Source organism: Tenrec ecaudatus, chromosome 7 (genome assembly GCF_050624435.1).
Source record: "Tenrec ecaudatus isolate mTenEca1 chromosome 7, mTenEca1.hap1, whole genome shotgun sequence".
Taxonomy (NCBI): Eukaryota; Metazoa; Chordata; class Mammalia; order Afrosoricida; family Tenrecidae; genus Tenrec; species Tenrec ecaudatus.
This window is the reverse complement of record NC_134536.1, coordinates 125,566,848-125,581,185: the sequence shown is the minus strand read 5'-3', so window position 1 is coordinate 125,581,185 and position 14,338 is coordinate 125,566,848. Positions and strand designations below refer to the sequence as shown.

Genomic DNA, 14,338 nt, shown 5'->3' with positions numbered 1-14,338 from the left:
AGAGGAAACTGAGAGATGAATGTATAAAATTGCTGGGGGTACTTCCTCACAAGTGTATTTGGTGATTTTTTCCCCTGGGACTAAACCGTGCTATTCTACCTTCCTGGATATTAGGAACCCTACAAAAGGTATAGCTATGGGAAACACACACACACACACACACACACATCTGAAAGAGAGACACAACACACTTTAAGTACTTACATGGGGGTGGTAGGATTTACTAATCCCGCCTTCCCCCTTCTCACCTATAGTTTCTAATTTTCTGCCATTGACCGTGTTTGATCTGTGTGATAAGGAGATAAATTATTTCTCTATAGTAACTGAAGATGATTGTGGAATATATGTTGGGGTGGGGGGAAGCCCTTTCCATTTTCCCTCCAGGGAAACATTCTGAGAAAGGAAAGGAAACATGGGAGCATGTGTTGCCCAGCCACAAATGGGACTCTCATGGGTGGGAAACGACACACAGAGACCACACTTAGCTGAGCACTGGTGAACTGGCTTTCTTTGTCTTTCAGATCTGTGATCAGAGTATAAATGGTTCTCAGGTTTCAACTCATGTAAACTCTGTAGTTATGAACCAGCTTCTATAAAGCCTCTTATATTAAAAACCCAAGGCACATACAATGGTTTGTAAAAATAAATGGGCAAGTGGTGATACAGGGAGGGTGGATGGAGGGTGGGGTGGAAAGGGGGAACCGATTACAGGGATCTACATATAATCTCTTCCCTGGGGGATGGATAACAGAAAAGCGGGTGAAGGGAGATGTCAGACAGTGTAAGAGATGACAAGATAATAATTTATAAATTCTCAAGGGTTCATGAAGGAGAGAGGAGTGGGGAGTGGGGAGGGAGGGGGAAATGAGGAGCTGATGCCAGGGGCTTAAGCGGAGAGCAAATGTTTTGAAAATGATGAGGACAATGAATGTACAAATGTGCCTGACATAGTGGATTTATGTATGGATTGTGATAAGAGTTGTATGAGCCCCCAATAAAATGATTTTTTTAAAGGAAAAAAATAATTTGGCACCATTGTGATACCCATTAAATGTTATTATTACTATCTTGCTCAGTTAAAGATGCTTAGTGCATCTGGAAGTATATCTTTACTTTTTGATGTGGTGAAAGGGACACTGCATAGTCTTAGGTAAGACTAATATCTGACCGAAGGTAGATCTGCACCAAACTCGACTGTTCTGAGTGTGGGAGACGTTTGCCATGGGACACAGATTTAGGAACAACTTTTGGGGATCTGGAGATTGCCTCCCTAATAATTGTCGAATGAGAACTGAGATGTCATAACCACAGGTTCTTCAACTTACCTGTCTGTGTTAGTCTGAGTACTTTAGAGAAACAAATCCACAGAAACTCATGCATAAGAGAGAGTTTTATATAAAGGTTAAGTGCGCATCAGGAAACATCCCAACCCAGTGCTGCCCAAGCCCACAAATCCAACATTAACCCATATGTCCGACACCAATCCACAAAGTCCTCCTCCATCTCACAAAGCACACACTATGATGCCAACTATAGGAGGAAAGCTGAGTCAGTGAATGTGTAAGCATCTCAGTGCTGGCAGGGGTCTCCACATGGGTGCTCCAGCACCCAGGACTGCATCAGGGTAGGTCCGTGTGGCTTCTCCTCAGGGATGTGAAGTGAGCCTTGCCAGCTGAAGCAGGGAACTGGCTAAGGCAGCTACACCCTGGTCCAACCATCTGAAAGCAAGAGACCCGAGAACTCGAAAGGCTAGGCTTACTGAGACATTTATCCACCCTTTAATTAACCCCACATGTGTTTATCGGCCAGGTTAGCACAATAAACCACCTCACTGTCCTACCATCTTCTCTTCAGAAAAAAATTACTCACAATGAAAACGTTTGTACTCTAGCCCATAATCCATGGTAATTTATGGGTATCTGCTTTTGCAGCGCCCTCTGGATTATTGCACTGCTTCCCCCAGAGGGTGGTATCGCTCCCTCTGGGCAACAAGGCTCTATATAATACGTACACCACATGCACAAAAAAATATAGGTGCTCATTAATATTTCAAAAATGGAATTTCTACTACCCTGGAATCAAATAATGAGCTAGGGAAAAAAGTTTCTTTCTTATAAGCTACCTGGATCGATGAAATATATTTTCCATTTGAAAGTACCAACTCACCCCAAGAAAATTGTCTTACTACGGCATGTTTTTGGTGGAGAAGAACTCGGAAGAAGAAAGAAAGAAAAAAATTCAATTTAGCTGATGCTCACAACCTGAAACTCGAGCACCAATTTAAACCCTCCCCTGCAGTTAACTAAAATCGATCTCCCTAACAAGAGCTAAATATAGCAGGAGGCAAATGAAGAGCGGACAATGACTTTTTCATATCAGTCTCTGCAGGCAGTTTCAGGCACAATGAGCCATCCTAGAGAGCAGTACAAAGGCTGGCATTTCACATGCCCTATCTGAGCTCCTGTCCCTTAGTGTGGAGTACAAAAGTGGCTTTGCCATTTTGCTGCTGGGAAGGGAGAAGCTATTTTGCTAGGCTGCTTTTCTGCTTTGTCCATTTGGTTCTACCTCAGAAGAGAACACAACGCTCCGTTGCTCTGGGTGTTCGAAATCATCAGAGGTAAATACAAATTAGATCTGAATTCCATTCTCCACTTCAAGGTCAGGGTCCATCTTATTTTGTCCCGGACATCGCTAACCACTGGCTTCCTCTAAGCTTACCAGGGAGACTCTTACTAACATCTCTGAGTTAGAGACCCCATGCACGACCCTTCCGCAGACCAGAGAGGATGGCAAATGCCAGACCTCATCCCAGGAGCCGAACCCAGTGGATGCAGGGCATGTGTTTGAAGGGGAACCAGACACGGAAGGAGAAAATGGAAATCCTGTTGGGTATGTTACACATTATTTTTTTCATGATCACTTTGAATTTCTTCTGAAGAAATTAATCGTCCCACTCAAGACCCTGCTCTGGCAGTCTTTGGCGAACCTTTTCACCATCGTGGCACTGGGATAAAGGATACACGTTCAACAACCCCCATCCAATTTCACTCACCCTGTCTTCACCCTGACACTGCCAAAGGGAGCCATGCTAACCTATCAGCGGTGCATCCTTAGGCAAGCTACCAGGCCAAGCCGTTCCCAGCTGGATACAGGTTCTTACCCACCAGCTGCTCCTCAGAGAGGAAGAGGAAGCTCCCCGCTCCCATAAAGACTGATCATGTCAGGAATGGCACACAGGGTTAACTCAAACCAAACCTAACTAAACTCACAGCCATTGAGTCAATGCCAACTCAGAGCAACCCTACAGGACAGGGTAGAACTGCCCCTGTGGGTTTCCAACACTGAAATGCTTTACAGGAGTAGAAAGTATCCTCTTTCTCCTGAGGAGTGGCTGGGGGCTCGAACTCTCAACTTTGGGATTAGCGGCCCAACTCATAACCACTATGCCATCAGGGCTCCTGTATATAGCCCATTATTACTATGAGCCAATTAGATTCAATGCCATTTTTAAAAATTAAGTTTCAACCATCATTGTCCTTATTTAATTTCCCTCCTAATTTATTCTATATATTTAAATAAAAACAGGGCCTATAGGCACATGGACGACAAGTAAGAATGTATGAAACTGCGACTTTCATAAATTTTGGACTATGACCTTGCTGTGATGGTCATAAACAGAACTGAAGGATGCTTCTTAGGGTCACGTGGCCCTAGTCTCATGTTAGACAGTCACATGAAGCTTTTCAAAGGTACAGTGTGAGCCCCATTGTTCCCTCCTGCTTGTTTCAGGGAGTTGCCTAAAAGCCCCAGGGAGCCCACGCGTCCCTCAGTGGAAAAGGCCACCTTCTGAGAGTGCTGTGCTAGTCCTTCCTGTGGCCGACGCGACCACTCTGTCCCCAGGAAAGGGTCCCGAAGGGGCATTTCTCAACACCTGAATGGACCACAACATCTGAATGGTCAAAGCTCCCACAAGCCAGCCCGCGCACAGGAGTGGTCCTTAGCCCAAGGGCCTCTCAGCCCCGGATCCAGAAGGCTCTTGCTTTACCATGACTTGGCCCCAGCACCTTTAGCTCTCAGCTACTCAGCCCGATCAGTTTAGCACTGTTAGCCATTTCTGCCGAACCAAACTCCTGTTCCTTTGATCAGACGAGTTCCCTTCTCTCCTCCCCTCGGCCCCTCCTAATCTGCTTCTCCACCTCCGGAACGAGGCTGCCGTCTTTTACCGTGGAACGGGTCACCGTGTGTTTCTGAGATGAGTCTGGCAGAGACTAAGAATGCACTTCAACACATATTTTTTTCCCAACTGAAAAGGCTAGAGGTGCTCTTATTTTTATTTTTAAAGAGAAAACATTCATTTGGTGCCGTCCGGCTCAGTCTGGCTAACGTCATAAGAAAGCAATAATTTGCCAGTGGAGAAAATATCTGTAGGCAGGTAATAGTCTGATTTATTTACTCTCTCACTCACTCACTCACTCACTCACTCATTCACTCATTCATCCATCCAGTATTTACTATGCATGCACAATATGCCAGCTGTTATCAGCTACTAGGGATACCCAACAGAATAAAACATATATTCTCTCTTCAGAAAACATGGGAGTGGGTTACATCGGACTATAGGAAATTATCATAAGGAGGGGGTAACGTTTATTCCAAGTGCCAGGAGGAGTCTAGAGGTGCAAGCTCTTGCCTGGTAACTGGTTGGGGTGAGGGGAAGTATGGGGATGGGGAGAAAGCACCCTGTCCCCTCGCTCATTCACTGCTGCAGCTCAAGCAGCCACAAGGACGGGCCCTTGGATACAGCCACTGTGATGTTTCACCTCAGTTGTTGGATAGGAATCACTCACCTGTATAGGGTAAGGGAAATCCAAAGATACAGAAAAGGGACATGTGGGTAACCAAATAAAGAGGAACAGGCTCAAAGTACATCCAAATTGCAGCTGCTCCAGGGAACAGCTCAGTCTCCATCGTCCTTAGGAAACCGGGGCATGCTCCTTAATTTCTCCTGCTCCCGATGGTGCACAGGGCTTTACGTGCACATTCAGTAGACATGGAGCATGGCTCTCTGGAAGCTCAGGATGCAGTTAGGTACTTGTCACAGCAGGTTGGGGGCAATGTGTCACTGATGTCAGAGCACAGCTGGCTTACAGTCAGCAAAGGCAGCCAGTGGTACAAGCGTGAACAGGCTCAGCAGATCACCCACAGGTTACCTTTCACCCAGAGGCACTTGGAAGAAAGACCTGGAGGTCTACTTCTAAGAAACAAACCACTTGGAAACCCTATGGAACACTGTTCTGTTCTGGCACGGGGGCGCCTTGAACCGGAGTCCACTTGAGAGTGGCTGGCTTGGTGTTGATGTTATCCTTGAGAGAAGGCAGTGGTGGGCCTCACTCCCTAAACTAAGATGGTTCAGACTTTGATACTGCCTCTGCCACCAGCCAGCTGCATCACCTTGACCAAGCTCATCCGCAGGTGCACAGCCCACTTTCCTGATGTGTAAAATGCGGAAAGTGAGCGTTTCCATCTTGCATTGATGTGCTTCGGTGATGGTGCTGGCCGAGAAGACTGAGAATTCCCTGGAGTATGCTAAGAGGACAAACACATCTGTCTCGGAGGAAGCGCAGCCCAGGTGCTGCTCAGAGGCAGGGATGGAGAGGTTTCTTCTTACGTACTTTGGACCTCTTGCCTGGGGAGACCGGTCCCTGGAGAAGGACATCCTGCTTGGCAAAGTAGAGGGGCAGGGAAAGAGAGGAAGGTCTTCAACCAGGTCAATCGACACAGTGGCTGCAGCAACGGGCTGGAGCACAGGAACAATTATCAGGATGGTACAGGCCCAGGCATTTTGTTCTGCTCTGCGTCACAACTGACTGGTTGGCACCTCACAGCATCTCTTGTGCCTATCACACTGCAGGGCACTTGGTAAATGGCAGACAGCACTGTCATCGTTCTAGCAGAAGGTGAAGGTCAGGGGCGAAGTTGCCTGTTCAGTTAGCACAATTGAGGTAAAGGCATGTATTTATAGTATGTTTGCCAACTTGCTGCTAACCCTAAGAAGAACCCGGTGTTCCTCTATCTCTCGAAGACCATTTCCTTCCTCCTTCCTCTGTGCCAGCCTCTGGAAAATGCCCCTTCTGGGTCCTAAATCTCACCCGATCCATCTGCCTTCTTCAATCCCGGCTCATAGTTGTCCCTGGATGAGTCTTCTAAACTCCGGAGTCAGCTCTTTCCGTGGTGAAGTTGTCTAAGACTTGCCCTCACCTCCTCTTCGCATCCATCTGAAAAACACTGGCTGCAAATTTTCTCTAACATTCTGACTTTAAAAATAAAGAAGGTCTTAGTGGATTCCTGGCTCTAACCCGAGTTGACCAGAAACCCACTGAGACCTGATGCCCAGGGACTGAGACTAAGTCTGGGCCTTCCTGATAAGGAGCGAATTAGGAGGTCGCTGCATGGGAAGTCCCTATTCTGTCACTGGCAAGTCATGTCTCCCTCCTTGGACCTTGTTTCCCCTCGGGTACAGCACAGGTTAGTCAGATGGCTCCTCTAGCTTAGCCCGCAGTGGTCCCATGAAGAGCTAGTTGCTCACACGAAGCCACTCCATCAGATTTCCAGATGAATCCTTATTACCATCTGTAGGCAGGTGTCAAACTGGTAGCTCAAAGGGCCTCATCTTTCTGCGGTCCATTCACTGGGTTGTGCCAGCCGGGTGTGGTCGGTGGCCTGAATGACCATGAGAAATGGCTTCACAAGGCTTGGTTAGAGCAGCACCAGTGTCTCATGCTTGCAATGAACGCTCACCCATCCTAAGCACGATTCTCTGGGAATGGGAGTGCGTGGACTCAGGATTCTGGCATGTAAATTAGACTTCCCCAAACACCCCACTTCACAACGGATCTCCCTTATTGCGTTGCTTCCCTCAAGTGCCCATCCTGGGTGGACACCTACTGCTGCTCACAAAGCTTTTTGAGGGCAAATCACTGACCATTTGCAAGAAGCCAAGTGCCTCGATGGCGATTCTAGAGAGACTCCGAAGCAGTCGGCACTTGAGAGGACTCTACTTGACTTTCAGGCCACAGCGTCCTGTGCCGGGCAAGCGCAGTGACCCCCCTGCAGGAGGTGCTTGTCCATCAATCGACCTCATCCCAATCGGAGTGCCTGCTTGGGGGTCCAGCTCATTCTGCTTTGACCATGGCATGCTCGGTTTTAGCCCGTAAAGCCCCTTGCCCAGGAACTCCCAGAGCTGGACGAAGCAGGACAGGTAACCTCCCGAGTTCTCAGGGCTCATAAATCGCAGGATGTGTAAGAATCAACATGGCTGGTTATCAAAGCTACAGTTCTGTGGGGTGGGTAATTCTGATGAAAATATTTTCCTGATCACCCTAAGAAATGTCAGAACTTAGTCTCAGTCTGTCATTCTTTGGTCCTTGGCAGCCAATGGTCCTCAAATCCATCTGAACATTCGACTCACCATGAGCTTTACGCTCACTCGATTACAGAAGAACCCTTGGGGGTGAAGTCAGGGCACAGGGACTGTGTTTGTCAAGCCCCACTCCCATGCAAGGGGACGAGCAGTAGATGAAGAGCCCCCGGCAATGTAGTGGGTGAGTTGTCTAGTTCCTAACCCCACGGTCAAAACTTTGAAACCACCAGCCACTCCCTGGGAGAAAGATGGGCTTTCTACTCCTGTAAAGACTTAGTCTCAGGAACCCACAGAGGGCGAAGGCAGGGACAGTTCTCTTCTCTCCCATAAGGTCGCAGCCAGTCAGAACGGACTCCGGGGCAGGCAGGGTTTTGCATTTTTGTTTTAAGTCAACAGACAGAGCAGAGATTATCTCCATTATTTACCTTCCAGTCTGCAAGCCTAAAATCTCAGCTGTGACCTGGCTTCAGCCTCTCCAGTCCCCACTCTGTCCCCTGTGGGCGCAGTTGGTTGTTACTGTCAAGTTGGCCCCCGACCCGAGGTGAGCCACAGGGTTTACTCAAAGGAGAGTTTTCAGTACCAGGTCACCCGGCCTTTCTTCTTAGTCCCCGTGATAAAGCCCCAGTGAAATCTGTCCGGCAACACAGCAACACACGAGCTTCCACTGGCAGGGGAGGGCTGCACAGAGAGGGCCTGGGCTGCAGATGGAACAGGGGACACCCACATGGAAGGCACACATTCTGCCACTGAACTGCCACAGCCTCCTGCCTGATCCAGGGTAGGAAATCCACGTCGGAGGTCAGGCATCCTCTGCTGAAACGGAGAACAGGGTCACTTCTGGGGATACAAACTTACAGAAAGTTCCGGAGCTAGCTGCCAGGGTGACGGGCAGTGCTGCCTGCCATTGGCAAAACAAGGAAGCCACCTCAGTCTAAGGAGCCACCAAGAAAAGAGTGGACGAGCAAAGTGGCATGTGCACACGAGGGACAAACTACACAGCAGTGGACATGAGTGAGCCAGCCTCAGACCACAGGGACCACACCACTCCCTGCCTCTCAAGTGAAAGGCGATCGTGCCTGACTTTTTGGAAACCAGGAGGCTTCACCTTGGCAGGCAGGTTGCCTGCTAGCAGAGGGTTCTTGCGTGAGTACCAACCCCGGAGGAAGCAGCAACCCAGGACCGAGTAGCAGCAGCCTCCTGCTGTGGGTCCTGCACATCGTGCCAGCTTTAAGAAACATCTTCGCTGGGGTCGCCAAAAAAAAAAAAAAAAAAAATCCAGGAAGAATTAGGTAGCAAGTTCGGATCGTGAAAAATAACCTTGTGCCGTGATACAGATGTTGCGTGGCCTGAATTACCTTTAAACAGGTGTGCTGTCTGAGGCTGTGTCCTCCTCCATCCTTCCCTCCTGAGGCCCACAGAACAGCAATGCATCCCCTTAGATATGCAGACGTCACCACAAACCCGGGAATTCAAGGTGGTTCACCTTGTTTGGCTCTCCTCGGTTGCTGGCAAATGGTTACCCTCCAAGAGTCCCCGGTGCTTACCTGGTCCTAGTTTGGCCACCGCATAGAGGAGGTCATAGTTGAGGACGGGAGTGGCATCAGTGATGGGCTGCCAGCCCACGGGAGGTGACGCAGGGGGTGAGATGAGGAACTGTTTGGAGGGCTGCGGTGGGGCCAGATGCAGTTTGTCGCCGTCCGTCTCGGCAGTCTGCACCTTTCAAAGGGTAGAAATGAAGACGCATCATTCATTGAGGTTTCAGAGGTGCCACGCTGGGACACTAAGATGCGGACTCTTACTGTGTTCCGCTAACAAGGAACCGATCATCGCTAACGACCTATCATAGACCAGGCGCTCAGGGATCTGGCTCAGGCCTTAAAGCAGTGGTTCTCAACCTTTAGCGTGCAGGAGACTCGCCAGGAGGATTTCCTAGCACGCGGGTTTTGCTAGGTCTCCTCCCTGGACGCTCTGCTCCAGTAAGGGAGGTCCAAGAATTTTGCATTTCTGGTGAATTCCCAGGTGAGGCTGATCCTGCTACTGGTCTCCGGATCATCCTTTGAGAACCATCACCATAAAACAAATCTCCTAGCTGCCTCTACCTCCCCCTGGGCCCAAACATACTTCTTTAACTTTGTTATTTGAATTCCACCTCAAAAAGAACCGTTTTAGCATTGTAATGGTGCAGTGTTAATTCTCACTGTTGTGCAAGCACCGCCTTCATGCGGATCCCACATTTTCCTCACCCCCAAAGGGCAGCCCGTACCCATCCACCAATCACTCCCCATGCGCTTCTTCTAGAGCAGTATGTCTCCCAGTGGGAGGTGCCACGTACTGGTGGGGGCGCTGGAATGATACGGGGTGCTGTAAAGGCAGATACCTACACTTTATCCTTCATTAAGGTCACTAGAAGTTGGAATCAATTTGATGGCTGTGAGTTAGGAGCCCTGGTGGTGTCATGGTTATGCATTGTGCTGCAATCTGCGTGGTCGGTAGTTCAGAACCATCAGCAGCTCCTCTGGAGAAAGACTGAGCTTTCTACTCCCATAAATAAAGAGTTACAGTCTTGGAAACCCACAGAGAATGAGCACACTTTATCTTGCATACTCACGGCCATCGAGTCAATGGTAATTCTTATCTGCCCCCGTGTGGGTTGCCAAGACTGTAATTGTTTATGAGAGTAGAAAGCACGGTCTTTCCTCCAGTGCAGCTGCTGGTGGTTTCAAACTGCTAGCCATGTGGATCACAGGCCAAGACATAATCTCTACACCACCAGGGCTCCATCTGGGTCACTACAAGTCAGAATCAACTCAATGGCAATGCGTTTGGTTTTGGATTGGTTTGGATGGACTATATAGCACAAAAGTTTATAGTTGCCAGGTGACACCGAGTAATTCCCCTCCCCCCGCCACCCCCGAAAAGGTCAAATAAGTTTGGGAGCAAATGCCAGGCTGCTCTGTTTCTATGTATTCACCCAATCTAGATATTTAATCACTCGCTGCCAGTAAAGTTGATGCCAACTCAGAGGGACCCTACAGGACAGAGCAGAATGCCCTTGTAGGTTTCTGAGACAGTAATTCTTCACAGGAGTAGAATCTCCCTCTTTCTCCTGCTGAGTGGCTGGTGATTTTGAGCTGATTTGGAGTCAGCATTAACTCCATAGCAATGAGGTTTTGTTGTTGTTTTGGGGGGTTATTTCATATAAATAAAATCCTATACTTTGTGACCTTTTGTGCTAACTTTCTTTTGCTTAGCCTCATATTCTCAAGGTTCAAACACACTGTAGCATGTATCAATACTTCTCTTCTTTTTATGACTGAATAATAGTCCATTCTTCACGTGTTCATCGTCTGTGGGAGACATTGGGTGCGTCTCCCTTTGGTCATTGTGAATTCTGCCGCGAGGAGGAGAAGGGCACATGTTTCTGTGGACACATACTTGCAGTTCCCCTGGGTACAGACGCAGGAGTAAAACTTCTGGGTCCTACGCTTAAGTTTTTGAGGGGCCAATAGACACGTTTTGAATAGATACTGAGGACTGTTCAAATTCCATGAGTCAGTAGCAGTCATGACGCTTGCTATTAATGTCCATGAGCTAGTAGCAGTTAGAAGGGACCAAAGACTGTGTTGTTTTTCCTGCAGCATCTCTACAGAGTTGAAAGAGAGAAATTGTGTGGTCCCTAAGAGATGGAGCCAGGTAGGTACGGCAAGGGCAGTGACATGATTTAACACATGGACCCTGATTTTGTACTGTCGTGGGCATCGTGCGCATGATCAAGAATTAGCCACACCTTGTGAACAGTCAGAATTCATGTTTCAATGAAACAAAGCACAGCGTATGGACATGTGCAATCCTTCCTTATGGTGATTCTTCAGTGGGGCAGTTATACAGTCCACTAAGATTGCCATATAATTCAAGTTCTAATTATAACTCTGGCACAGGATTACACGGGGTTGTGATGAGATCATCCTTACTACATTACTACAATGACTAGCTGGGATTTATTGAACATTGACTGCAGGCACTTAACCACCTAGGGCCATTTACTGAATTGTCAGCACAGCTCTATGGGCCAAGGGCCATTATCCCGCCCATTTTAGGGATGAGGAAACTGAGTCTCAGGGAGGTTAGATCACTTGACCAGGTTAGAATGCAGGCTGCTAGACTTCAGGATCTGCTCTGAAACCACAATGTGGCCCTGGCCTGAGGGCCGTGCTCTGGGTCTGGTTCTCAATGGACTAGTTATAGACTGTCCACTCATCTAAAAGCCGAAAGGGGCCCTTTTTCTATCGAACAAGGCGAAGGATGATGTAGGACCAAGGGTGAACTTGAGTAAAGACTTTCCTTACCTGAGCGAAGTACAGCTTTAGCTTTTTCCCTCTGAATTGGGTTTCATGAAGTTCTATCCTGGCTCGGGCTGCAGATTTAGGATTGCTGAAGTTTATTCGGACACGTCTGAAACTCTTAAAGAGCTGAAATGTCACGCAGTCATCGTAAGTCCGGAAAAGGCCCTCAAATTTCTCCTGATAAAAACAAACACAAGCGGAAAATCCATTGGTCATGCACCTTGTTGACTGCCGGATCTGATCATATAAATACCCCTGCCTGAGTCCTTCCTGAAACACAGCATTGGGTAAAGAAATAAACAAATGGGCTGCTCGGGACATAAACTTCAAACAGATTCATATTCTGAGTTCAGGGACCCACAGGGAACCAGTGAATGGGTTTCAGAGGGCATAACAACCCCGGATGTTATGTAAATGCTGAAGTACCTGAGTATGCATGTGCGTATGTATGTCTGTCTACAGAATTTTCTCCCGGAGGAGAGAGAACTTAGTTTACAGCAAGTCCTTAAAGAAGCGTATTACTTGCGGATTAAAACGTGCTGTAGACATTAGTGAGCATCCACCTTAGGGGCAGTTCTCCTCCCCTTTAAGGACAGGGGGCCTCAGACCACCCAACCTCTTTCAGGCGGGTAGCAGTGTAAGAGTCCTGGCCAAGGAAAGGTGTGTGGAAAGTAGGGGACAGGCTCGGAATCATTTTCCAGTCTCTTGCTTTCTCAGAGGCCTTAGGTGAGGGGTGTCCCTCTGTCCCCAGAGACAGCCGCAAGCTGCAGGACTGCCCTCACCAGAGCCCTATGCTGCAGTGTGACGCAGGACCACCTTCTTCACCCCAGGGCTGCTCTTTCTGCTTCACTGCGTTTCAGCCCACACCGCAGAGCACCCTCAGATCAAAGCTCGCTTCTTTGTGTTTTCATTTAGTTTCATGATCTTTCTGGCGTACTGAGAGTCTCTCTTCTTTCCCCCCTTTTCTTATCAAGAGCCAAACACAATTTTCTCTGTCTTAGATCATTTAAAAAGATCTGTAAAAACCAACTCTCAGTCCTTTATCTTATCAAGGAAAATCTCCCTGTTGCATGAAACCACTGATATTTGGGGTTTGGTTTCTTCCTGAAGCATAGCAGGGCTCATCTCAATATAAAGCAATAATTTAAGAGACTTGATTCAGTACACAATTCCAATTGACCTGAGCACAGGTCTATCAATGTGGGAGGGCCCAGAGTGAATAGAATTTGGTTCCTACCCTCAATGATCTGACAGTCTCACAAGGGAAATAAAGACAAATAAGAACACACCCAGAAGGCTGTGAAGAATGATACTTAAAAGATCTATAAGATTACATATTAAAAACACCATATTACATATTAAAAACACCATATTACATATTAAAAACACCATATTACATATTAAAAACACCACTTTGCTTATACAAAACACCTACATTAATATCCATTTTCAGGAACTGAAGGAATCCAAAGACAATTTCCATAAAAGTAGATTAATTTGTTTGGGGCTCCCTTAAAGAGGCAGTGCACACCCCGAGCAGAGAGCATTTGTCCCGAGTCTGTGACCACTAGATGGTATTGTTATTTGAGGTTTTATGTGTTATTTGGTGTGATTATGGTGATTATTTGGAGGGGGGTATCTTGGAGGACTCACAAAAGTTTCCCTTATTAATTAATGGTAATCGCCTTCACTTCATGGCATTTCAGCTTTTGGCAGGTCTCACAGGCATGCTCTACTTTCAACAGAGGGGGAATATATCTATCTATATCTATATCCATATCCATATCCATATCCATATCCATATCCATATCCATATCCATATCCATACCTATACCTATACCTATACCTATACCTATACCTATACCTATACCTATACCTATATCTATATCTATATCTATATCTCTATCTATCTATCTCTATCTCTATCTCTATCTCTATCTCTATCTCTATCTCTATCTCTATCTATCTATCTACCAAAACTCACTGCCATCGAGTCGATTCTGACTCATAGCGACCCTGTGGGACGGAGTAGATTTGTCCCTGTGGGCTTCAGAGATGGTCACTCATTACAGGAGTAGAAAGCCTTGTCTTTCTCCCACGGAGGAAGGAGCTTTTGTTTGGAACCTCTGACCTTGCAGGGCTTCCTTCCTTTGTATCTATCCATATAAATAAGATGCACATATAAACACTACGACTGGTTCCCCTTCGTCTTAAAAATAATAATAAGTCCAAAAATTAAGTGGATTCCTGCCCCTCCCCCAAGAAGAATTTGTTTCAAAGGACGACATTGATTCTGTACCTCCGGGAGATGGACATATCTGATCAGAGCACACGGGAGCAGATGAAGGTCCAGGAGGAGAGAGTGGAGCACAGCCTGGCCCACCAGGCCGTGATGATGATGTTCCTGAGTAGAGCAGCCAGTCCACAGAGAGAACAACATGGCTGGCCCCACTATGAGACATGATGCCAATCAGTGACTAAGGGCGATACAGGGAACAGCACCGGAGACACAGTGGGGGAATTGCACCTGACCTGATCCCACCACACCGAGGCAAAGTACTGGGGGAGTGCAGTG

The 14,338-nt window shown here is 47.5% G+C and overlaps 1 protein-coding gene across 2 annotated transcripts in view; it reads right to left on the bottom strand.

Annotated features, from left to right (window-relative positions):
• Window positions 1-14,338, bottom strand: part of RCAN2 (regulator of calcineurin 2) — a 251,420-nt gene that overhangs the window by 15,694 nt on the left and 221,388 nt on the right. For both annotated transcript variants that reach the window (XM_075554084.1, XM_075554085.1), the window contains exons 2-3: window positions 11,767-11,940; window positions 8,965-9,136 (exon numbers count right to left, since the gene is read on the bottom strand). In XM_075554084.1, the coding sequence (XP_075410199.1) occupies window positions 8,965-9,136; window positions 11,767-11,940 (346 nt within the window). The remainder of the gene's footprint in view (window positions 1-8,964; window positions 9,137-11,766; window positions 11,941-14,338) is intronic.